This window comes from Xyrauchen texanus, chromosome 43 (genome assembly GCF_025860055.1).
Source record: "Xyrauchen texanus isolate HMW12.3.18 chromosome 43, RBS_HiC_50CHRs, whole genome shotgun sequence".
In the NCBI taxonomy this organism is placed as follows: domain Eukaryota; kingdom Metazoa; phylum Chordata; class Actinopteri; order Cypriniformes; family Catostomidae; genus Xyrauchen; species Xyrauchen texanus.
Genome location: NC_068318.1, coordinates 11,817,661 through 11,844,097, shown reverse-complemented (window position 1 = coordinate 11,844,097; position 26,437 = coordinate 11,817,661). Strand labels below are relative to the sequence as shown.

Genomic DNA, 26,437 nt, shown 5'->3' with positions numbered 1-26,437 from the left:
TCACTTTATGCTTTCAATTTATGGAAAAGAAAAGCCTTGACATTCTGCAAAACCTTTCCTTTTGTGTTCCACGGAAGTTTGAAAGGACATAATGGTGAGTAAATGGCAGAATTATCATTTTTGGGTGAACTTAACATGTGACAGCAATGATACCAGTCTTCTTTTGTCACAAAGCAACTTCAGGAAGGGAACATACTCCATTTTAGTTCTTGAAACCTACACATGGAGCAACTTCTCTCATTTAAGCTGCAGTTTTAGCCTCTACTCATTTGTGTTTCAGGTCGAGTCGAGAGAGGGAATCTGTCAGTAGGAAAAGCTGGGGCTCAGCTGATGTCAGCGGAGGTCTAGCGGGTAACTCTCCCCCCACCAGACCCACCGGACTGGAGGAACAGAGGAGCCTGGCATCAGACGACAGCCTGGGCCACATCTCCAACATCCTACTCATCCCACGGCCAGTTCAGGGCCAGTACGAGATCAGCAGCTCACTGGGTTACACCAGCTGTACAAGAGGTAACCAGAGAGAAATCAATGCACTGCTATACCTGTGTGTTGGTTTTGGCATTGTCAGAACATATCCACATGTTTGCTTTTCCCCTTTCTACTATAGAGTTACTGGAGAAGATGGTTGAATCCCAAAGGGACTCCAGCGCTCCGGGCCGCTTCACTGTGGGCAGTGCTGAGTCCACCCTACATGTCCGGCCGGGTGGTTACACGCCCCAGAGGGCCCTCATCAACCCCTTCGCTCCCTCACGCATGCCTATGAAACTCACTTCCAATCGGCGTCGCTGGATGCACACCTTTCCCGTGGGTGAGGGACACTCATATTCTAAAGTATTTTTCCTTTATTTAATACACATCCCTCTGGAATACTTGATTCTGATTGGTCAGTCGTGGCATTCTGTAATCAAATACCTCTGTATAATGACCAGTAAACTTCATAATTGACTGTTGTCCCATCAGAAGATCTCCTACGTAGCTGTTTGGGGAGGGTAAAAATAAAGATTTTCCGATGCATCGCAATCTTCATTTGAACGATATCGATTCTCAAATCCCAAGATCGATCTTTTACTCTATACTCAAACCTTTTCTACATACAATGAGAGTAAATTCCTCCCATTTGCAACCAGATTTCACATTATGCAAATATATTTTGCAACTGGCTGGTAAATGTTCACATTTCACTTACCAGTGATTGTGTAGTATAGTGGTGGAGTATTCAATAGCAAGATCCTTTTCACTGTGTGTTGAGAGTAAATGTTGTTCCGTTTAATGAGTGTCCAAAGATGAGGTCCACGCACATTTGTCATTGAATAATGGCTCTTTTAATACCCTTCCTGTTTTTTACAGTCAGTTGTTGATCAAAAACAACAAAAAAGAAACATTTAATTCTAATCACACATAGCACAGATGAGGTAAAGCCATTTGAGTCTCTCTCGTTAACATGCGCTCATTTACATACGCTCTTTACAGAAATGACAGTATTCTTAAAGAGACGGTACCGGCTTTTAGTACGTGTTCAACAAATGAATGCAAATACTTGTAAATAGTAAATTATGCAATGAAACAATAAACACGTAATATATATTATTTATTGATTGAATACCTTGATTTGTTCCTTTTTAAAAAGTCAAAATGTTAACAAAATAATGAAAAACTAATCAAATATAATTAGTCAAATTAATAGTTTAATAATGCACCAAGTTAGAAGGACCCCGTATAATTAACTGCATTAGCTGGATTTCTTTCATATGTAAGCAAAAATGACAATATAACTTGAAAATATACCATTATGAATCGAAATTTAATCAAATCGAGAGCTTGTGAATCCGAATCGAACTGGGAAATATGTGTCTATAGCCAGCCCTAATAGCTGTACTAGTTTAATGATACCACTCTGCGGTATCTTTCTTCTCCCATAATAAAATAGTTTCAGCTCAAATGAATATTTCATGTCTATTTATATATTTATTTCATCAGTAGCCATGTAAATAAGCAGGATAATGTACAGTCAGCATGTCAGCATTGCAAAATAAACTCCTTCAAACAAGCAAGGACCTCTTGTGTTTATTTTGTGATAATGACTGGCTGTCAACACATTATCTCTTATTTAACTAGGCTGTGTGCAATCTCTACACTGCAAGTGGCATAAAAAAGAAGAAAAAAAAAAGATTATTTCCAAACAGTGATTTATCAATCACTTTGCTTTGCTGCCAATTTTTGGGTTAATGTTGATTTATAAAGATATAGTTAATTCTTAGTTTATGGTTGTAAATGTTTTTTATTTAAAACATGTAAAACATAACAAAATGGTTCACCCTGAAATGAAAATTCTCTTATCATTTACCCTCACGTCATCCCAGATTTGTATGACTTCGAATGAAGATTTTTAGAGGAATATTTCAGCTCTGTTTGTCCATATAATGCAAGTGAATTGTGGACAGAACTTTGGATCTCCAAAAGCACACAAAAGCAGCATTCATGTAATCTCTATGACTCCAGTATTTAAACCTTTATCTTCAGAAGTGATATGATAGGTTTAGGTGAGAAACAGATCAATATTTAATTCCTTTTTTACTCTAAATCTCCACTTTCACTTTCACATTCACCTTCTTCTTTTTTTTGGTGCATTTTTCATGCATATCGCCACCTACTGGGCAGGGAGGAGAATTTATAGAAAAAGTAATGCTGTACTGTTCATTGTTAGAACATCTGATCTAGTTATGTAATGTAAACGACTTTTTTGTTAAAGGTTGCCGGTGTTTTTATATAATATTGTCCTTGTTTTTACATAATGTGGTGTTGGTTTAAGGTCCATCTGGAGAGGCGATCCAGATCCACCACCAGACCAGACAGAACATGGCAGAGCTGCAAGGCAGTGAACAGAGAGACCCGGCACGCACGTCCGCAGAATTGCTAGAACTGGCCTATCACGAGGCCACGGGAAGGTCAGTCATGCACAGATGGGGGAGGGCTCATTAGCAGAGAAATAATACACAAACTCACTAGAGATGCTGAGAAACAAGTCGAATAATTGTGTATGTGTGTGTGTTCTAGTAAGAGGACGTCATCTCGTCACACAGGAGAGAATGGACTGTACATCACTGGAGGTTCTGACTGTGTCTCTGGAAGCCCAGCCAGTAGTATCAGCACTGGTACATTTATAAATTATTATTATTTCCATTCATTTATTACATAATTGTGTGGTATGCATCATCAAAGGATGTTTGATGTTGTCAAAAGTCCTTATTGGAGCAAATCGTTTCACTTAGTGTCCATCTTGGCAACACCCACTGGCAGTTGTTTACTATCCCAGTACCTAAACTGAGAAAATAGCTTCAAAGCTTTTTGACTGTCCATCTGAAAGTGGATTATAAAATAGTCTCCCCCTGTTTTCTCTTAATCCAAGCATAGTTAGTTAAACCTATCTGGCACAGGACAGATCATAGTATAAGAGACCAGAAACTGGGTCATAATTCAATTTTGGGTCATAATTCAGAATGTATCATAAATTATGCCTCTTTAGCTCAAATCATGCTATAAAACTGTATTTTTTACTAAATGCACGATTAGCTCTTGTAACCCACTCTTTAAAACCCTACAGAGACATCAGAAAGTCTGTGCAAATTATTCAAATGCAGATAGCATTTTTCATTGGCTATATTTCTGATCTTTGAACCTAGAACTTTCACAGAGATGGGTGTTTTTTTTTAGACCAGCTATTTCAGTGATATCTGTCAGGTAGTCGGGACTTTTTTATATGTGGTATTTAAAAAAAAAACCAATTAGCTTACAACACCTTACATTTAAATGCGGGACTTCCTGTACTAAAGCCACTATATTGAGCATTGCAATTTAAAAAATAACATTTACAATCTCCTCTTTACAGTGCCTCGGATTATGTAATTGAAATGAAAGGTTGAGGTTATTATATTCTTGTTATTGCCCTTGCTTTTGAAGGAACACAAATGAATCGCAGTTCCTTTGAGGACTACTCCAGCAGTCCTGATCCAAGTGAGTTTTTATCAGTCAATGGATACACTCCTGTACCCATCCACTTCCACATGAATGGACATTTACCCCATATATACATATGTCTGCTTCAATCACATAGTTAAAGGGGAGGGGCACAGGACAAAAAATCTGGAATCTATGGTTGAATGATTTGATATGGCCTTTGAAGTCTGGTTTATATTTCACTCTTGCCTCTGTCCATACTGGCCAACACAAATTATTCTTTACATTTTGGCACTTTTTATCAGGCCCGATGGGATTTTGCTGGATTCTACAGAATGGATTGAAGAGTGTAAAATGTGTTAAACTTTTCTGAGAGTACTACACTGTTAAATTGACACTTTTGACAAGGTTTTTGACAAAGTCAGGCCTGAATCAGTTTTAGAATGTTATTAGCATAACTATACCTTTTATTGTACTTAAACTTGTTTTTCACAATGAAAATAGCCACAGAAGCTGGCATGGCATTAAATCACAAACAAACTACACTCTTAACCCTCCTATTGTTTTAAAAAACTGCACCCTCCTTTTGTCCTTTTGGTTTATTTTTGAACCATATTGAAATTCATTAAAATGCATCCATTTTTGATTATTCTAAATCTGGTGGGGTGTCAAAGTAACAGTCAGTATCTGGTGTGGCCACCAGCTGCATGAAGTACTGCATTGCATCTCCTCCTCATTGACTGCTCCAGATCTGCCAGTTCTTGCTGTGAGATGTAACCCGACACTTCCACCAAGGCACTGGCAAGTTCCCGGACATTTCTGGGGGTAATGGCCCTAGCCCTCAAACAACAGATCCCAGACGTGCTCAATGGGATTGAGATCTGGGCTCTTGACTGGCCATGGCAGAACACTGACATTCCTGTCTTGCAGGAAATCACACAGAGAACGAGCAGTATTGCTGGTGGCATTGTCATGCTGGAGGGTCAGGATGAGTCTGCAGGAAGGGCACCACATGAGGGAAGAGGATGTCTTCCCTGTAACACACAGCGTTGAGATTGCCTGCAGTGACAGCAAGCTCAGTCCGATGATGCTGTGACACACCGCCCCAGACCATGACAGACCCTCCACCTCCAAATTGATCCCACTCCAGAGTACAGGCTTCGGTGTAACACTCATCTCTTTAACGATAGTCCGACCATCACCCCTGCTGAGACCTTAATGTGTAGGTGTCATGAAGCGATGGTCCAAGCTTAGTTACGTTGATATCATTAACGACTTTGAGTTGTTATGACAGCCAACAACTGCACAAGTTGGTAAGTGGAAGGTGTCCTGAGACTGGTGCACCGACCATACCGCTGATCCATTTCACTGTCCTTTAGGACGAATTTTAGATTTTTGCAAGATCTTTTGGAGCTTGGACGCGTCTACACTCAAGGTGTATGTAGCAGCTTTGGCATGCCACCGTTCTGAGGTGAGTGTTATCTCACTTGGGTCTTACCGGTTAGTTGTGGCCTTTTTGAAAGGGGCTAATTGTCTGTGCCCTATCAGGATGTGCGAAGCCCAACGTAGGACTTGAGTGCAATGTTCAATTCCTTATGTCAAGCACCATTTGAGCCTATAATGGACTCGGATGTTAAATGACTGTCTTTGAATTCTGCATTCCCCTTGGGCATTACAACAGTGAAGCGTGTGAATGAGCTCCACGCATTATCAGTCAGTGTTCCCTGCTTGCTCTTGGGCCTGATTTCAATAATGCTTCATTGTGGCCAATCCAGTATTTTTTCCCAAGACCTTGTCTCCACAATTTATGAATCAGCCCATTGTGCTGGCTGCTCTGCCATCAGATCAGGCTGCCATGCGGTTTGAGCTATGTCTAATTAGGTCTTTGAGGGTTTACATTGACAGGACAGAAGCCTGGCTAAGACTGATCAATTGTTGGTTTGCTTTAGTGATACACACAAGGGACTACGCTATCCTAGCAGAGACTAGCGCACTGCATGACGCAGGTAACTTCTCATGCATTCAAGTCTTCAGGGCATCCTGTCTCCTCATCTATTGGCCTCATCTTGGGCAGCGCTCCAAGGTGAATCGCTTTCTGAGATTTGTGCAGCAGCTATGAGGGCTTCAGCCTGCACTTTTTCTGGTTACTTAAGATTGAATGTGACTCCCCTGCAAGCAGTGTGTGCTGAGGTGCTCTCTACATGCACTCATGCATCGCAAGGGAATTCCTTGTGACTGCGTAGGTATTTGTATTCCATTCTTTCAGTACTGTCCCTGGCGGGTCTGGAACGAAAGGAAATAGAACGCTGGTTACGAATGTAACAGTGTTTCTATGACTAAGTGGAAGACCGCCAGAGTCTCTGGTCACTCAGAATTCGTGAGAATGATCTGAGATCGAGCTGACGTGTTCAGGGGCTTTTATTGCTGAAGACATGTCACGTGTCATGGGGTGACAACTCTTTAATTCGATTCTTGGTCAAAGCAAGCACAAGAGTTTCCACTAGTGCTTTTAGTACTGCCTGTGCCTGTCATAGAACCACAGTTACATTTGTAACCAGCACTCTTTATGCCATCTAAAGTTGTTGGAGAAAAACATCCAAAAGTTTTTAACATTGGGGGCCTTTAGCCCCTTTGTACCCTATCATATACAGGAATGTTATTAAACTTGTTTACTATTGATATGTCTGGGAACTTGCCAGTGCCTTGGTGGAAGTGTAGGGTTACATCTCACAGCAAGAACTGGCAAATCTGGTGCAGTCCATGAGGAGGAGATGCAATGCAGTACTTCATGCAGCTGGTGGCCACACTAGATACTGACTGTTACTTTGACACCCCACCAGTTACTAACATATTACCTGTAAATATTACTCTCTGTGTGTGTGCTTGTGTGGACTTGTGCATGTGTGCACAAATCGCTTTTGAGAGGAAAGTATTCAATTTGTGGGAAAGATGCAATAGCCAGTGAAGCAGGTGGGGGGATTTACAGAACATTACGGGGACTAAATTTTAGAAAAGTTGAAATATATGTAAAAAAAAAAATAAAAGCTGTAGAACATCCGGAAAGTCTGCTGGTGATAGGTCACAACTGGTGACCTTTCCCATACGGGTCAACATTGACTCATTAAGACAATGGAAGGAACCATTTGTTTTAAATTGCTATTTCTCTTAAACAATTATATACAAAAAAAAAATTTTTTCAGATCCAAACACTATGCTGTATTGATAACTTCATTAAAATGGACCCTAAGACAATAGGAGGGTTAAATTAGCTCAGATATTTCAAAGTTCATCCATACATAAAAAATACATTGTATTTTACTCACCCGCATTTTGTGCCTAACCGTTTGACTTTCTTTTGCGGTTGAACACAAGGAGAAATTTTAAAAGTATTTTGTCATTGCTCTTTTTTTTCTCTATACCATGAAACTGAAGGGGGACTGGCCGTCAGTCCCTACTGTAACATTCGTTCTCCTTATGTGTTCCACTTAAAAAGATACAGGTTTGGACCTACATTGAGGTTAATGATGACAGAATTTTCTTTTAATAAATAAATATTCATCCAATCTGTAGACTTTCAGTGAATTTCTGCAGGCGCAGATCCCGTGTTGGCCTGTCTTTGGGGCAAGAAGCTCAAATCAGGTGTGCTGGTGAAGGAAATACTGTTCTTTATATTTTTAGAAGGTTTCAAATGTTGTTTTGGTATCTCCAGTCAGTGCATTAGACCATATCATTGGAACTGAGTGGCTCTGTTGTTGTTTACGGGTGAAAGTTTGATGAGCGACAAGGGTCACAACCTCAGATTTGTCTGGGATTTCTGTCTCTCTCTTTGCACAATCCTGACACCTATTTCACAAACAATTTTGATCTTCCCTTTTCTCTCTAATCAAGTATCAAACTTCAGTCTTGCGCTCAGACTTTGTAACATTCAATTAAATCACAAATCACAAGCATTTCGAATGACAACACTGCACTCAAAGATTATCATGCATGCCTTGTCTGGACGATACTGGCTGTCTTTTCAGTACAGATGTTCGTTCACACCTGCGTATACTTATCAGTGACATCACAATCCTCACAATGCCCTTTGGGCTGCATGTGTTAATTTTGCACGTAATATTCACTGTAATCTTCAGTTCAATTATGACAGTGATGGTAACACTCCTTTTCTCTTCCCACCTTCTCTCTCTCTCTCTCTCTCTGTTTTTCTTTTTTTTTGTGCGTTGCTTTGTGTCTGTCTGCCTGAACATGTTTACCTTCTTCTTACACCTCTTTCTCTTTCCCTATTTCTCTCTGAATATTTCTCAACTCTTTGTCTTCTAATTTTCACGTTTGAATGTTATTTTGGATGTGGTCTATTGTGTCTACATGCCCTGCGCTGTGGGATACTGTGTGTGTGTGTGTGTGTGTGTGTGTGTGTGTGTGTGTGTGTGTGTGTGTGTGTGTGTGTGTGGTGCGTGCGTGCGTGTGTGCGTGTGTGTGTGTGTGTGTGTGTGTGTGTGTGTGTGTGTGTGTGTGGTGGGGGTGCCCCTGAAGTCCTGCTGCTGTCTGCCCCTCCGATAGTGCCTAGCTTCTGCTGTACAGTGGGGGTGGACTGGAAGTCCCTCACCACTCCTGCCTGCCTCCCCCTCACCACTGATTATTTTCCCGACCGCCAAACCCTGCAGAACGATTACACAGAGGGCTGTTATGACCTACTGCCCCACACTGACCTGGAGAGGTAGGTTTCCTGCACTGCTGTTTGGCAGAGATGCTGCACTATTACTGAATCTACTTACTGAAGTTTAGAGTTTGCAGTCTGAAATGAATGTGATTACAGAGAAAGACTGACCATCACATCTTAAATGCTATTTGAATTGAATCAAGTCAATGTTTATTTATATTTCACATTTAAAAGCAGCAGATTTTGAGCCAAAGTGCTTTACAATTCAGAAAGCAAAAAAGAAAAAAGGAACAATGCTATGGATTAAACTGTGTGTCAGACCTCATTCCCAAATGAACATGAGTAACATCAGTAAGGACACCTGCTCCAAGGTAAATTAATGCTAATAATGTAACGTTAATTCATTTATGTATTATTCAGGTCATATAGGTAAATAAAGAGTTCAAAGCAACATAGAATGTGTTGTACTGTAGACAACAATTCTCTCATCATTTACTCACCCTCATGCCATCACAGGTGTTTATTGCTTTCTTTCTTGTGAAGAACTTAAATTAAGATTTTTAGAATATGTCTGTAGATCCATACAATGCATGTGAATTGTGGCCAGAATTCTGAAGCTCCAAAAAGCACATAAAGGCAGAACTAAAGTAATCCATACAACTCCAGGGGTTAAATCCCTATATTCAGAAGTGATAATATAGGTTTGGGTGAGAAACAGATCAACATTAAAGTCCTTTATTGTATAAATTCTCCTCCCTGCCTTGGTGGTGATACGTGTGAAGAATACAAATTGAAAAAAACACAAAATAAGTAGAAAGTGAAGATTGATTGTAAAAAAGGACTTAAATATTGATCTGTTTCTCACCCACATTAATTATATCGCTTCTGAAGACATGGATTAAATCACTGGAGTTGGAGTATGGATTACTTTTATGCTGCCTTTATGTACTTTTTTTGAGCTTCAAGTTCTGGTCACCATTTACTTGCATTGTATGGACCTACAAAGCTGAAATATATATAAAAAAATCTTTGTTTGTGTTCTGCAGAAGAATCTGGGGTGGCATGAGGGTGAGTAAATGATGAACTATTGGGTGAACTATCCCTTTAAGAACTGTAATAGATATTGAAATACAAACACTGAAGAATTCATTACACGGGCATTTTTCGCCCCCACATTTTGAATTAAATATTTGGTAGCGTTTGTGCCCCGAGCCCTCCTTAATTTTGACCTTGGTCATGAGCAGTTCTTTGTTCACTTACACTAATGTTATCAGTTGTGTAATCACTATCAAATGACACTTTTCTCTTTTCAAGTGAGTATGATAACCTTTTTGCCTCAGTTCTGATTCACAGACTCCACAGTTTTTAATCACATTACCATATAACTAAGGAAAAAAAACGTAGGAAAAAAATGCTTTGCAGCGTCACACTTTATTCCATCCCACCCAAGAATAATATCCGTTCCGTTTAGCAGAATATTTTTCCTAAAACTGATTCCTGAAGTTCTGCACAGCTTTTCTGAGTGAGCAACGGTAACCATGAGGGTTTGGAGCTTAGCAAAGGGTCAATTCTCTTTGACATGCCCTGCAATAATGACACAGTGCAAACACAGTTTTTTATTAAGTTGTTGAATAATGCACTTCACTTGTCACAGTGCAATGACAAGTGAAGTGCATGGCTTATGTATATTGGCATCACAACTCTATCTTGTGTAGGCGTGATGATGAAGCTCCAGTGATGATGGCTTATCAGGTGTTTGAGGAGTTCATCTGTCAGAGGCTGATGCAGGGCTACCAGATCATCGTACAGACCAATAACCGAAAGCCACAGCCTGCTATGGCCCCAGCCCTCAGCAGCAGCCCCCTTTATTCCAGAGGTACATTACATCTACTCTATTACTCAGAACTGTTGTATGAAGTACCTCAGAAAATGAGTTCATAACAAGCAAAGACTGAATCTGCAGACTTATCTGCTTTTTCTGCTCTGATTTTACGGGAACATCTGTGGAATGGATGTACACATGGTAAAATATGTTAGATCGAGGTAAAGTACTATACTCTTCTTATTGGTAGCTAAAAGCATTAGAGGTAGACGATATATCAGTTTTACCAATTAATCGTGCCGATAGTTGCTTTTTGGAACTGTCGTTATCTGACAAAATGAATGCTGATAGTTTCAGACCGTTTTTGTTCCTTAATCTTTTATCATTGAGAATATGCATCCGTATTTTTGTAACAAGAGCCAAGAGTTCGCCACTTCAAAATAAGAGTCCCCGTTGTGTTTCAAGCTTGTTTATAGTTAAACGTTCTGCGTTATGCAAGAAATCTTAATTTTATTTTCTGGTTATTATTGGGATTTTGGTTAAACAGTAAACTACTTCTGGGTCTTTCTCATTTTTGACTCTTGTAGCTTCTGTGTTTGTGCCCATCACAGTAAGGAAAGATTCAAAAAATCTTTTAACTTTCTATAAATCGTTTTTAAAATCTATAAAATCCTTAGTTGTCTGCAAAATCCACTTTCGGTCGACCTCCAGTACAGTAAAGTACATCTGCATGCATAAGTGTTTAGTGGATTCGGAGTAGGTATTCAGATTGCCGTCACTACTGTGAAGACAGATGGTAATTTTAATGGTCTCTTGCATGTATTTTTCAGGGCTAGTGTCACGGCGTAAAGCAGATGAGGAGGAGAGTCTGTACTGGCTCAGCATGGGCAGAACATTTCATAAAGTCTGCCTTAAAGACAAGATCATTACTGTCACACGTTACCTCCCAAAGTCAGTCTCACCTCCACAAAATAAACATTTGATTAGCATTTGTGTTTTTCAGTTTTTATAGGCATTCTAGGTTTTCTTCTACAGATGCATGTTTGTTTTTGTTTGAAATTAGGTATCCATATGAATCCACGCAGATTCAGTACAGCTACAATCTGTGCCCTCCTCATGTAGATGCCCACTTCCTGCCTTTCTGGGTTGAGTTCAGCCACGAGCGGTTGGAAGAGTACAAATGGAACTATCTGGACCAGTACATCTGTTCTGCTGGCTCAGAGGACTTTAGGCAAGGAGTACCATAGCTTGGTTCCAAAACCTAGTGACAGCCTTGCTGCTCTGCATAGGCAGCAACACGCGCACAACACAAGTGGAGGCCGACTCACAATTGATTCCAATATTTTTTTAAGCTAGAAATGCTGTTGAATGTTGAATTATTTTTGTTTTTTCTATACTTTAAAGCAGTGGTAATCAACCCTGTTCCTGGCAAACCCCCAACACTACACTTTAGGGAGATTACACATTCCCTAATCTAACACACCTGATTCAACTCATCAGCTGTGTTGGGGTACTCCAGGAACAGGGTTGGAAAACACTGCTTTGAAGTAATATTTACATTTAACATTTCACTGGACTCTTGTCAGCCAAAGGCTTGATAATGGTAATTGTAATTGCACAGGCTAAATTTTGTGTAAAGGAACCCTTATATTTCCCCTTTCTATCTCACAGTCTTATTGACTCCCTGAAGTTCTGGCGTACACGCTTCCTTTTGCTGCCAGCGGGTGGAGCCAGGCGAGTGGCCGATGGTGAGGGGCACTGGGACGTGTATGGTGAGGGAATGGGGGCAGGGCGGGATGGCCTCTCTGGCAGTGGGGACTGGTCTCTTTTGGATGGATTTATCCGCTTATTGGAAGGCCTGAACAGGATTCGTCGCCGGCATCGATCTGATCGAATTATTCGTGTGAGTGCACAGCTACAAGATAAACACAAATAATTTTTTAAAGGTATAGTTCACTCAAAAATGAAAATTCTGCCATCATTCACTCAATTATTTGTTCCAAAACCGTTTAACTTACTTTTATTAAAATAAAAAGTTTTAGCAGATTGTGCTTGTGCTCTTTACCACACAATGAATGGATGCTGTCAAAAAATTACAACAACAAAAAAAAAAACACCAAGGTATTACCATAAAAGTAGTTTATATATATTTATATTTATTTATATTTACGCATTTGGCAGACGCTTTTATCCAAAGCGACTTACAGAGCCCTTATTACAGGGACAATCCCCCTGGAGCAACCTGGAGTTAAGTGCCTTGCTCAAGGACACAATGGTGGTGGCTGTGGGGATCGAACCAGCAACCTTCTGCTGAACAGTTTAGTGCTTTAGACCACTACACCACCACTCCACTATATGACTTGTGCGTTATATTCCAAGTCTTCTGAAGCTCTCCTATGAGAGCTTCGCATGAGGAAAAGACTGAAATTTAAGTTTACTGAAAATATATTTCCTTCTGCAATAGGTCTCATTTGCATTAGCGCATATTCAAATATGGCACAATAAGTTGCATCACACCAGGTTTGGTGACTTTAATGTCGAGCACCATTGGTTCTTGTGTCAGATACAAGTGGATGAGATTTCCAGTGAATAATAACTTTAATGTTCCTCACACAAAGCTATCGTATGATTTCAGAAGACTTGGAATATAGTCGCATTGATTTTTTGAGAATAAGATGTTCTTTTGCTTTCATTGTATGGAAAAGAACCCCGGGACATTCTGCTAAACTTCTTAGTTTGTGCTTCATAAAAGAAGGAAAGTCATTTGAATTAGGAACAAAATGAGGGTGCATAAACGATAACAGTTTTCTTTTTTGGGTTAACCGTTCCTATTGACTGTCTGAACTTTCTTCAACGTATTCCCCAAAAATTAAAATGTGTTAGGAGTTGCAGACCAATCTGAACAAAGAATAAAAATTGCTTTGTTTATTACAGAAAGGAGCTACCATTAAAGGCCTGCAGGTGACTGGAACCCTCTCATCATACACTCCGGAGCCTATAGCACCCCCTGTGGGAAAAAAAGGCACCTCCGCCCTCTCTGCACTCTTGGAACTTGACCAGACCCAGAAGTGAGTTGAGCAGACAGATTTCTGCAAAGCGACATTGCAAAATCAATAAGAACCAAGTGTTTGTCCAGCCATCTAGTTCCACATATGGGAAGGGTTTTATAAATTGAGATTCCAGGTCTTTTCCTAATTCTTGTGAGATGTCTTTGGTGTGCAGGACTTTAGAAGAGCAGCAGCTTGCTGCACAGCATGCCGGGAAACCATGTGGCCCTTTCAGTGAAGCTGCCAACGTTGCCCTGACAACCACCTATGTCGATAGCCCCCGTAAGGTGAGACCCTGAGGAAGACCGCTGAATAGACTGAGCTGGTGTCTAGTTGCTGGCTTCCTGTGTGTTTGCCTGTGCTTTTGAGCAGGGAAGAGGGCTCTTCTATTTTGTAATGTCAATCTCTTGCCTGATCTTTGAATTTTGCTCTTTGATAGTTCATCCAAAATTGAAAATTCTCTCATCATTTACTCACCCACATTCCATCCCAGATGTCTATGACTTCCTGTATTCTTCTGAACACACACAAAGATTTTTAGAAAAATATCTCAGTTCTGTAAGTTCATACAATGCAAGTGAATGGTCATCAGATCTTTATAGCTCCAAACAGCGCATAAAGGAAACATAAAAGTAATCCATTTGACTCCAGTGTTTAAATCCATATCCTTTGAAACGATATAATAGGTGTGGATGGAAACGGAACAATATTAAAGTCCTTTTTTACTATAAATCTCCACTTTATCTTTCAGATATGAAAGTGAAACTAATCAGGTACCACATGTGAATTTGAGATGTGAAAGTGGAGATTTAGAGTAAAAAAGGACCTTAATTTTGACCTAATATATCACTTCTGAAGAGATGGATTTAACCACTGGAGTCTTATGGATTACTTCTATGTTTCCTTTATGTGATTTTTGGAGCTTCAAAAGTCTGACCACCATTCACTTGCATTGTATGGACCAATAGAGCTGAAATATTTTTCTAAAAATCTTAATTTGTGTTCTGCTGAAGAAAGAATGAGGGTCAGTAAATGATGAGAGAATTAACATTTTTGGGTGAACTATCCCTTTAATCAATATTTTAAACTAATTTATTGAAACGACTACTATAATTGATCATTCAAAACAAAAGACTCACGGAAAGGAGTCAAACTTGAGAGTCTCATTTTAATATATTTTCTAGTCCTATTCTGATATTTTTTCTTCACACTCGTGGTGTGTGTTTTATGTTTTTCTTTTACTTTGTCTATCTGTTTTCTAAATGTTAATTCACGTTTTTTTATTTGCAGTGGGTTCATTTTTCATTCTCCCTTCTTGCCTCTTGATTTTTGCCTCTTCCTCTTTTATTATTGCCTCCTGCTCTGATCTGTGGGGGTTATCTTCTTTCTTTCTGGTGTTTTCTTCCTAATATGCTGACAGGATGCTGCCTTCATTTTGGACTTTATTCGTAGTCCACGTTCCTCCTACATCTGTCACTCTCAGGTCAGTCACTGCCCTCTCTCTGTTCTGCGGAACTGTCTGTCTCTTTGCATGCATGTGTGTACTTATAAACCATATGTGCATGCCATCTACATTTCCAACTTCTCACTGGGATTAGAAATGTGAAGGTTAGTGTATTTAAATCTAGTGTTTAACATGGAATGTTATAATAAAGAGTTATGGACCCTATTCACAGACTTTGATGATGCATTTCCAGGGGAAATTTAGCAAATGTTCAATTATTTGACATTTTCTGATTGTTTAATCTACATTTCTTTCATTATTTGTGATTTTGTGTTACATTACCCTAGCATTTAATAAGAACAGAAAATCAGCAATCCAATCGGCACTGTTGTGATGGGGATTCAAATAAAGCTGCTGTGGGAGTGACTAAATTTGGCATCTTTTAACTAATTGTGTTTTTTTGTTTTGTTTTTGTTTTTGTTTTTGAATTCGTTTGCCACATTATAGGGGATTTTTTATTTTTGTGTAGGAGCAAATGGGAACACAAAAATGGCTGTGTTCTCCCATTTACCTCTAAATGCCAGCGGTGCTGTTTAGCCTGCTATAGTTTACTTTTGCATCCCAAACCGGAAATATGAAAAGGGTCCATTACTGCTTGTTTATGTAACCATACTCAATGCATCTTAGATTAGCACACTTCATTTAACATCTTGACCACTGTGACTGCAGTCAGGCTTTTGACTCCCAGCATAACATTCAATCCACATTTCAGCTTATTCTGGCCAAGAACAGCTGGAAAGAGGCCATCTGACCAACATATAAAATGACTGAACAAAGTGTGCTTTTGTACATGGTATTTAGGGGCAAGTAAATCTGAAATCAGTGATGTCACAATAATGGACCAGCATGCAACAAAGTGGTAAATTATTCAAATAATAGCACAACAGAAGAGCTGTAAAGACGACATCAAAGAAATTCTAAAATGTGTCCGAATTTCAAACTGTCCAAACATAACAAGTACCGAACAATTCACTAACATAACTCCGAAAACAAAGCAGAATGTACAGTTGTGATTAAGGGCATATGGTTTACTTGCTAACTACCTACAAAAAAATTAAAAAATAAAGAATATCTTTCAAGGATTTGATGACACAAGCCTCATAAACTCTGGCAAACTTGTACATCAACTTAAGTACTTTTCCGTGCATCTTTTTCCAAAGATGCATTCCTGCTAGTTACTGAACACTGATAGCATGAAAGTATCTATATATTTCCTCTTCTTGTCCCCATCTGTTTAGTTCACCTCAACCGCTGTGTAGTTCTTATTTGCTTGAAACAAGAACTGTTTTATGTTAAATGCTCTAGTAAAGCACACTGCTTTACCAAAGCTGTATCTGACATATACTGGGTTCCTCAGCTGCCATCCGAACAGATTCCAGCCAATCCTATTGATGGTGGGTTGACGGACAAAGGAAGCAACCAACCAGGTGAAAGAACAACAGCTACATTTCAAGCCACAGGAGACCCAACCCCAGGAACTGGTTCAGAGGCCGGGTAAGAAGACTTCAGAGAGTCAGAACATTGCTTAAGATATATTCAAGTCAGAACATGTCACTTTTATTGCTGCTTTGTAGTGTGCAGTCAAGCTCCAGTGCACTGAGCCTCTCCTCATCTTCCACACTGATGGAGATCCTGGAAGCCATTAAGCATCCCACGTGAGAGCATTCATGTGCTTAATTATTTATTAATTTTCTATTATGTTACCCATGTGTAAATTAAACGTACTTCCTATGCTTACAGCACTGGAGTGCAGCTCCTACCAGAGCAGAGAGGCCTGACGCCCAACTGCTTTGTCAGTGCTGAGGTTGTACACTGGCTGGTCAGCACTGTGGAAAATGTGGCCACACAAGGGATTGCTGTGGAAATCATGCAGGTGAAATGGAGAACATTGCAGAGAGCACAGTAGTCTGTGTGTGTTTGTATTAAAAAAAAACTTGACTTTGTTTCATTCGTGCTCCTTTAGAAGATGCTGGAGGAAGGTCTAATTACTCATGCCTCTGGTGATGCCATGCGGACGTTTGTCTATGGCTTCTACCTCTATCGGATTGTCGACAAAGACAGTGAAAAGGGTAAGAAAAGTTTTGCGTAGTCAGACCTTTGACTACGGTAAAAGGTTTGGCAATGCAGCTGGCAGCTTAAACTGGCCAAGAACTGCTCACTTAGGCAGAAAGATCCTTCTAACTGACATGTAAAGTGACCAATCACAGTGTGCTTTTTCATTCTCTGCTGTTTAGGAGCAGGGTTATCTAAGCTATATCATGCCATAATAAAAGACTGGCATGGGAAAATGTTATTTATGTAATGGTGTGGCAGTCTCCATGAGCAAAAATTTGGACACCGGCCATGCCACTGGGGGAGGCATTTAGAGGAGCATTTACATATGAGGACGCACAAGACTGCATGTAAAATATCAACAAATATGACATTCAAATCTGTTATTAATGACTTAATGCCTCATTCTGAGAATGTTTCACACAGGATCAGTAAAATAACCTGTTTTAACACCGCAAAATTGATTTAGAATAATATACATGTATGCAGTATAAAATGTGTACCGGTAATTGGTCATGTGTACATTTGGCGCTAACATGCTATGCACAGTGATAATATGCACCGGTTACCCTCTGTTATAGGAATTTGTTATAACATTGATACTACTGTAAAGATGGGTGTATAAAAGTGTGTTAATGGGTAGAATATAGACAAAAGAATGATGATAAGAGGAATATCTCACTTTTGTGTGAATGGCTTTTGGCTGCAGACAGCACATGAGTGAAGCAGCATATCAAACAACAGATTGAATGGGCACTTTTTTTGAGTAGATTTGATTCCTTTTGTAGGAATCTTTTTGTTCTTGGAAAATGCCTCTACACGAACAATCGTACAGATGTTGGTAGGTTTACACCAGCTCAGCAACTGTATCCCTGTGTGTTCATGTTGACTGATCTTGACTGATTGAGCAAATGCTTCATCAAAGTATGTGGAGCACTGGGTCACACCCAACGATGACATGAACTAGTGGCAGTAACAAGGTGTTTAGCACCTGGTACGAAGTTTTCCTTGAAAGTTCAGTGTAAAGTTCCTGTAAGAACTCAAAAACACCTTATTGGACCGATTTTGTTTGGAATTATATCAGACAATTTATTTCATTTAGCTGTAGAAGTATAGAAGCCTTAAGGGCACCTACACACTAGAGATTACAATACATCTGAGAAAGGTGCAAATACATTAATTTCAATAGGGCTGGTGTGTCGGAAGGACAGACATAATAAATGCTAGTATTTACAAAAGTGATGCTTCGTCCATGAAACCAAAAGTTCACGGACATTGACGAGAAATGTTTAACTTTTGCCGCAACATACTCTGACTTATGCATTGATTCATCGATGAGAATGAACAAATGCATTTGTGAAATCCAATTTGCTAAACTCTTTGATTTCCAACTGACACACCTCTTTCCACACTCTCCAAACAGAGTTTACGTATTCCTATCTGTCAAACGCTCCATCTGAGATTTCCCTACTGTGTAGGTGCCCTAAAATCCCCTGAAGTTGCCTAGTCGTTGTTCTCTTTGTTGCTAGTAGGAATTTCTATTCGGCTGCAGTATCTTCATTACCACTGATAGTCACCACATTGCATCACTGCAGTTTGCATGAAGTTGAACTCTGCTCAAATTTGCTGCATTGGCAATGGTCTTATTGGCCTCAAATCGACCAACTCTCATTGAAAATGAATGAATTAGTGGTCGCATTGTCTTAGCAAATCGGCCCAAGTTGCAAAGCCCCAAAGAAATGGTTTGGGTTTAATTTGTAATGTTTCCAGGAATGTAATTTTATTTTGATATCAAGCATCAGATTGGAACAGATGATTTTTGCAATCTCTTGCCTTTTTAGTGTAGAATATGCATCAAACCGTCCGTGAGACTAAAACTTACATATGTAGCTATCACATCACATCAGAAGAGTATAGGCCTTAAGATCCTGTGCTGTGTACCTTGGTCATTCTACCATCCATGAAAATGGACTACTATTTCCCATAGGTCCAACTACTCAGCTACCCCCAGCTGTAGCAAGTGTATGGTCTGCAGCAGCTTTGGAGGACTTTGCCCTGTTCCAGAGGAAGTGGTTTGAGGTGGCCTTTGTCCTGGAGGAACGTCGGCCCTGTGACTTACCTGCCTTCCTGCTACCCTGGCTGCCGAGTCGGCCAGCCTCGTACGCAAGTAGGCATAGCTCCTTCAGTCGCAGCTTCGGAGGACGCAGCCAGGCTGCTGCACTGCTAGGTACACACAGCCGGCTCAGTTCGTAGAGCAAGCATGCTCCACCCCTTAAGGCAGCATGACACACCCCTACCCAAAAAGTTCTGGAAAGCTAGAGGAGAGTCACACAAAGTCACAACCCAATCGACGACTTCTCATAATACAAAAGCATACAAAAACCATGCCATTTACTTGTTACCAAACTGAAACAGCCATTACACATTCCTTAACTTTATGCAGTTACGATCCAACAGTTGGAAACTTCTAAAACTTGACTAACATGTTAACACAAGGTTGATGTTTTAACAACTTTAAATTGAATGACTGTACAGTATGCATCATTATTTTCTTCTCAGAAAGCATGAAACCAAGTGTCTGGATTCAACCACTAGCACCTAATCTTAAAATTGTCTAATGACTATGAGTGACTCTCCATTCCAGAAACGCATGCTGTCATAGAAAGCTAGTTCACTTTTTGTACATCCTGTCCATTCCTACAAATTCCCAAACCTTGTTAATGGCAAGTGGTCGACCAATATATCGCTGATAAATAGGCTGATATTCAGATTTATTGAATTATCGGCCGATACATTTTCTCGTTTAGCTGATTTTGTTTTTATTCTTGAGGGAACAGAAAATCATCTGTTTGCGTGTGAAGCGATGGAGACATGTAAAGACCAGTCACGGTTCATTTTGATGGTCCATGCCATCATTTTACTACAATAGTAGACCAGTGTGCAACACATTGTCATTTAAACAGTGTGCATATCAGAGCTGCAGCAGACGCATTTGAGCTCATATTGTTAAAAGTACTCGCCTGTTTCATTCTCCCTCTCTCTCCTCAACAGTTCCCTGTAACATTTAACTGTCTTGTCTAATATCTATATATCTAAATATCTATTAAACGAATATCATATACTATCTGCAAATGTGCGCATATCTCGTTTAAACAGATGTAATTCACAAATTCAGCGTTTTCTTCCCGTTGAGCTGCCATTCATTCAAAACAGCTGTCAGTTAAGCCATTAACTGATAAGGCAGTAAGGTAGCAAGTCAGCTGCCTATGTTTTCGAATGCAGCCCAAGGTAAAAGTGTGTGTACTGTTATTTCCTTCTTTGTTATATATTATCAATTTCTTCAAGTGAAAATAAATTACTAAAATTTGATGACTAAACAGAAATCTGAAAATCTACCATTTAAAATACAATATAAATATATATTTTTTTGTTTTGTGTTAAATCGAGTAAATATAGTGATAAATAAGAGTATAGTACAATTTTACGTTTGTTATTTACTATATTAAATAGTGTGATTTATCGGCACTGTATCAGCCTATCGGCCACCCTGCTCTCTGGATATCAGCATCGGCCATTAAAAACCCCATATCGGTCGACCACTATGACATCAAGATTGATGAATAGACTTTGTTTTCAATTCTCCCAGTATATCCCAATCATTCAATAACTGTGACTAGTGTGATGATACATGCACTCTTCAACTGGCGTGATTACATCTATTCTAGCCAATCAGGGTGCAAATTGCTTTGACAACAAGCTGGTCCAATCAAAGCATGGACAGCTGCCCCAATACACCAATCAAAGCACTGTGCTGGGTGGGCTAACAGCAGTAGTGCGTAGTGTGTAGTGCATGCTGTGGCTGTGGTCCTTTAGTGCTGTGGTATGGGTTCTTGCTCTCCTCCATCTATCCCGCTGGATGAAATACGTTCCTTCATTATTCCCAAAACTGAGCAAACCACTGCCGCCAACCCATTGCCAGTATTACTTTGCTTGCTGCTCTGTTGCACTTAAATTTTCATTGTTTTCTGTCATGGAAAGCTTCATACATTATGCAAAACTGTATTTGTGCTTTTATTGCCTTTAAAGACCCTATGAAATAAAAATTTTAGTTTTTAGTTCATATCTTTTAGCTCTGAGGTCTTCTAAATGCTTTTATACACGGTCCGTATTTAGTGTCCTAACCAGACATGATGCAATTAAAGGGTTAGTTCACCTAAATAATGAAAATTCTCTCATCATTTACTCACCCTCATGATATCCCATGTTTGTATGACTTTCTTCAGCAGAACACATTTGCTTCGTTGGTTTTGGTTTAGATCTGTATTTGTATCTGTTTGTTTACTGACAACGGTGCGTGAACTCAGCGCTCTCGTGAAGCTTTCCGGAAGCGATGGTTTATAAATAAAAAGTATTTAAATATGAATCTTTTTTCACACCAAAAGCTTTAGAAGACTTTAATTTAAACACTGAAGTCATATGGTTTAACTGACTGTTCTTTTTGGAGCTGCAATGGTCTGATCACCATCCACTTGCATTTTAAGGACCTACAGCGCTAAGATATTTTTCTATTTTTCTTCAAATGTGTTCTGCTGAAGAAAGTCATACACACCTGGGATATCATGAGGGTGAGTAAATGATGAGAGAATTTTCATTTTTGGGTGAACTATCCCTTGAATTAGCAGGTTGTTAAAGGCTTTTTGCTATATTGATGATCCACGTTGTACAACAAGTTTTTGTCCAATAAATTGCTCTATAGAATTAGATTGCAACTCCCCCTATACCATCTGCCTCTGACTAGCAATAGTAAGTAGCAGATCAGTTCCTGGCTTTGATGTACCTAAAGCCTATTATTTTTTTTGTGTGTGTTTGTTTTTGTTTTTGAACCTCTTAAAGGTGATATGTCCCATCCAAACTTCCTGTTTCAACAGGACATATGTCAACAACAAATGAATGAAACTGTGCTTGTCAAGATATTTCATAGGGTCTTTTATAAATTTTGAATTATTTCTGAATCTCTGAATTATTATTTAGCATCCCTCTTGATTTTGATTGGTTCAGACATCATCGACTAAGAATTAACTGCCTTAAACTCATCATCACATTTACCCTTCATTTCTGTCTTTGACTCAGTTATGACCAGTGCTCGGTAGTAACAGATTGCATGTAATCTGGATTACTGAATCAGATTACAAAAATAATGTACTTGTAATTAGATTAAATTACATTTTAAAATACTCAGTTTTGTTTTGATGGATTACATGATTACATATTAAACAGGCAATGGCAGTAAATTGTTCATAATTTATTGATCGCCCTAATTCTTTTTTTTTTAATCTATAACATTATTCATTCTTAATCAGCCTACCGCAGAAAAAGGTTAGAACATGCCTTCTCATTACAAAAAATTATGCAAGTTACTAAACACAGCTGATTTATAGCTGTGAAATAATATGTCTACCTCATACATTATAGTGACCGTTACTAATTATTGATTCTGGAAGTCTGGACAAAAAAATTAATTAATCAAACCTGGAAGACAAAAATTATCTTCTAAAATCATCTAATAAATAAGAATAATTCACACCATCTTTTTCTGCCATCTTGGCCAAAAAGTAGCAAATAAAATACAAACACACACACACAAAAAGTGTTTTCTTAAATACAATATATATCAAAATACAGTAGTATAGATTATACAGCTTAATGCATTTCACATCAAATAAACAAGAGTTAGGTCAGAGGTTTTCAAAGTAATCTAAAAATAATAAAATTAGATTTCCTAAAAATTATAATCCAAGACATTACGTTACTGATTGCAGTTTTAGTCACATAATTTGTAATCAGTACCGGATTGTAATTCTGAAGTAATCTACCCAGCACTATGACCTTTATAACTCCATGCTTAACCTTGATTTCATTTCATCCTCTTGGCTATTTCTACTCTCTCTTCCTCTTTGTCTTTCTCTCTGTCTCTCTCTTATTGCCCCTCCCCTCTCAGCCGCCACAGTTCCTGAGCAGAAAACAGTCACCTTGGATGTTGATGTAAACAATCGCAGTGATCGGACAGAATGGTGCAGTTGCTATTACCATGGCAACTTCTCCCTCAACACAGCCTTTGAGATCAAGCTGCACTGGATGGCTGTCACTGCTGCCGTACTCTTTGAAATGGTGAGCACAGAGTGAACATAGTTGGCTCTAAAAATCCTGAATGAGTTGTTGAGGTGCTGGATCACATTTATATAATATTGAGGACTTAAGTGCTGTCAAAGGTAGTCAACTACATTGAAAAGGGCACACATTTAACATCTAAGGTTTAGGCATATGCACAGTATACATACTATATACTGCAGAAATAGTAATAGTAGTACACTCACCTAAAGGATTATTAGGAACACCATACTAATACTGTGTTTGACCCCCTTTCGCCTTCAGAACTGCCTTAACTCTACGTGGCATTGATTCAACAAGGTGCTGAAAGCATTCTTTAGAAATGTTGGCCCATATTGATAGGATAGCATCTTGCAGTTGATGGAGATTTGTGGGATGCACATTTAGGGCACGAAGCTCCCGTTCCACCACATCCCAAAGATGCTCTATTGGGTTGAGATCTGGTGACTGTGGGGGCCATTTTAGTACAGTGAACTCATTGTCATGTTCAAGAAACCAATTTGAAATGATTCGAGCTTTGTGACATGGTGCATTATCCTGCTGGAAGTAGCCATCAGAGGATGGGTACATGGTGGCCATAAAGGGATGGACATGGTCAGAAACAATGCTCAGGTAGGCCGTGGCATTTAAACGATGCCCAATTGGCACTAAGGGGCCTAAAGTGTGCCAAGAAAACATCCCCCACACCATTACACCACCACCACCAGCCTGCACAGTGGTAACAAGGCATGATGGATCCATGTTCTCATTCTGTTTACGCCAAATTCTGACTCTACCATCTGAATGTCTCAAAAGTAATCGAGACTCATCAGACCAGGCAACATTTTTCCAGTCTTCAACTGTCCAATTTTGGTGAGCTCTTGCAAATTGTAGCCTCTTTTTCCTATTTGTAGTGGAGATGAGTGGTACCCGGTGGGGTCTTCTGCTGTTGTAGCCCATCCGCCTCAAGGTTGTGCGTGTTGTGGCTTCACAAATGCTTTGCTGCATACCTCGGTTGTAACGAGTGGTTATTTCAGGCAAAGTTGCTCTTCTATCAGCTTGAATCATTCAGCCCATTCTCCTCTGACCTCTAGCATCAACAAGGCATTTTCGCCCACAGGACTGCCGCATACTGGATGTTTTTCCCTTTTCACACCATTCTTTGTAAACCCTAGAAATGGTTGTGCGTGAAAATCCCAGTAACTGAGCAGATTGTGAAATACTCAGACCGGCCCGTCTGGCACCAACAACCATGCCACGCTCAAAATTGCTTAAATCACCTTTCTTTCCCATTCTGACATTCAGTTTGGAGTTCAGGAGATTGTCTTGACCAGGACCACACCCCTAAATGCATTGAAGCAACTGCCATGTGATTGGTTGATTAGATAATTGCATTAATGAGAAATTGAACAGGTGTTCCTAATAATCCTTTAGGTGAGTGTATGTTACCATAGTATGCTATTCTGAACATTATCATAGTCTTAAAGCACTGCACTCTTTCAGGTGCAAGGCTGGCACAGGAAAGCGGCATCTTGTGGCTTCCTGCTGGTACCTGTGTTGGAGGTGCCCTTTGCTCTGCCATCATACTTGTATGGTGACCCTCTGCGTGCCCAGTTGTTTATCCCTCTCAACATCCAGTGCCTGCTAAAGGAGGGCAGCGATAACCTGTTTGAGGGTGAGGAGAGAAAAAGTTGTACTGAATAGCACAGTGTTGCTAAAAGTCTCAAAATCCACAAATCTAGCTAATACATTCTAAACCCGCAGATCAAGTTAAGATAGCATACTTTAAACAGTTTACTTTATTTATAAAACTATGTATTTAAAACACAAAATATATTATAATGCAATACTTCTAGAGAAAAATGAGAAACACTGTACATGTTTGCCAAAAAGAACATGATAAAATTAGGGCTATCAATCTATTAAAATTTTTAATTGAGTATATTACATGACAATGAATCTCATAGAAAGGCTCTGGAATAAAGATAATTAAATATTAATAATACATAATTCAATTAATTAGAAATATGATCAACAGCCCCAGAAAAAGTATTTTAATGTCATGGCACTGCTTTATTCTTTTAGGCTTTGAGCCAGAGACGTACTGGGACAGAATGCAGCTATTTCAGGAGGCTATAATCTATAGGTATGGAGAACAAGCGTCACACACATTTTCTTCAGAAAATATCAATCAAATCTAGTTATTTGTCAAGGTGTTGTGGTCCTGTATGTTGTCATATTGTAATACTGTTAGAAACGTCAACTTTCAAAACATCTTTCCATTTTTTTCTATGAAGATTTGGCTTCGTTCAGGATAAGTTCTCAGCATCGGCTTTTAACTTTCCATCAGAAAACAAACCACAGTATATCCATTTAACAGGTATGTGCTTTTGTGAATGAATTAAACTTTAGCTGGAAGTTTTAAAAATGATAGAAACCTTGCCTTTTTTTACACTATCCCTCTCTGAATTTCCATTTCTTTATCCAGGTACTGTTTTTCTTCAGCTACCTTACTCAAAAAGGAAATACTCCAGTGGACAGCGGCGGCGCCGTAACTCCACTACCTCAGCAAATCAGAGCTTGTTTGGCTCTGAGGAGCGGGTGGGCTACAATTGGGCCTACAACACCATGCTGACCAAAGCATGGAGGACCGGCGTGCTGGGGGACGAGAAACTGGCAGACCGCCTGCTGCGTGATTTCACTGATTTTTGTGCCAACAAGGATAATCGACTGTTGACCTTCTGGGAGAGTTGTGTGGAGAAAATGAATGCCAGTGCCCCTTGAGAAAAGACACTGAAGGACAGAAATAAATACTGTTTCAGAGGAAAGCGAGAGAGTATACCTGCTTTAAGAGCTAATATACTGCTGCTACCATCTAATCAGAAAGACAAATAAAGCCAACAGCCTCATCATCAAACATTCAAATGGAGTCACATGTTTACAGAGTGTCTGCAAATGTACCTGCAGTGCTTTTGGTCTTGATGCCATCTTGATACAGTTATGATTGGGTTTGAGTAATTGGTAGGTCTTCAGCAAATTGTACTTGGCAATAATAATTAGCAAATTCACACTTCGCTAAGCCCCACTTTAAAATGTTTACTAATACACGGAGAGGATTTACAGTATTTCTTCAACCCCTTTTCAGTTTTTTGTTAGTATTATATATATATATATATATATATATATATATAAGGATATTTGGTATACAACATTTAAAAGGGAACTTTAAATTGCCCTCATTCTCACACCAT

The 26,437-nt window shown here is 39.3% G+C and overlaps 1 protein-coding gene across 5 annotated transcripts in view; it reads left to right on the top strand.

The window, feature by feature from the left end:
- LOC127635471 (GATOR complex protein DEPDC5-like) overlaps nt 1–26,111 on the top strand; it is a 33,690-nt gene extending 7,579 nt beyond the window's left edge. Inside the window, exons 20-42 of one of the 5 annotated variants that reach the window (XM_052115557.1) lie at nt 281–510; nt 608–808; nt 2,810–2,945; nt 3,055–3,152; nt 3,958–4,011; nt 8,515–8,671; nt 10,330–10,490; nt 11,267–11,387; nt 11,500–11,667; nt 12,108–12,339; nt 13,371–13,504; nt 13,659–13,770; nt 14,904–14,966; nt 16,345–16,481; nt 16,562–16,642; nt 16,728–16,860; nt 16,951–17,056; nt 19,027–19,266; nt 23,038–23,207; nt 24,690–24,861; nt 25,272–25,332; nt 25,484–25,566; nt 25,675–26,111. In XM_052115557.1, coding sequence (XP_051971517.1) covers nt 281–510; nt 608–808; nt 2,810–2,945; nt 3,055–3,152; nt 3,958–4,011; nt 8,515–8,671; nt 10,330–10,490; nt 11,267–11,387; nt 11,500–11,667; nt 12,108–12,339; nt 13,371–13,504; nt 13,659–13,770; nt 14,904–14,966; nt 16,345–16,481; nt 16,562–16,642; nt 16,728–16,860; nt 16,951–17,056; nt 19,027–19,266; nt 23,038–23,207; nt 24,690–24,861; nt 25,272–25,332; nt 25,484–25,566; nt 25,675–25,970 — 3,346 coding nt within the window. In that variant the 3' untranslated portion in view covers nt 25,971–26,111. Of the gene's footprint in view, nt 1–280; nt 511–607; nt 809–2,809; nt 2,946–3,054; nt 3,153–3,957; nt 4,012–8,487; nt 8,672–10,329; nt 10,491–11,266; nt 11,388–11,499; nt 11,668–12,107; nt 12,340–13,370; nt 13,505–13,658; nt 13,771–14,903; nt 14,967–16,344; nt 16,482–16,561; nt 16,643–16,727; nt 16,861–16,950; nt 17,057–19,026; nt 19,267–23,037; nt 23,208–24,689; nt 24,862–25,271; nt 25,333–25,483; nt 25,567–25,674 lie in introns of all 5 variants that reach the window. The other 4 variants (XM_052115556.1, XM_052115558.1, XM_052115555.1 and 1 more) reach the window with 4 other exon arrangements.
- The last annotated feature ends 326 nt before the right edge of the window (nt 26,112–26,437 follow it).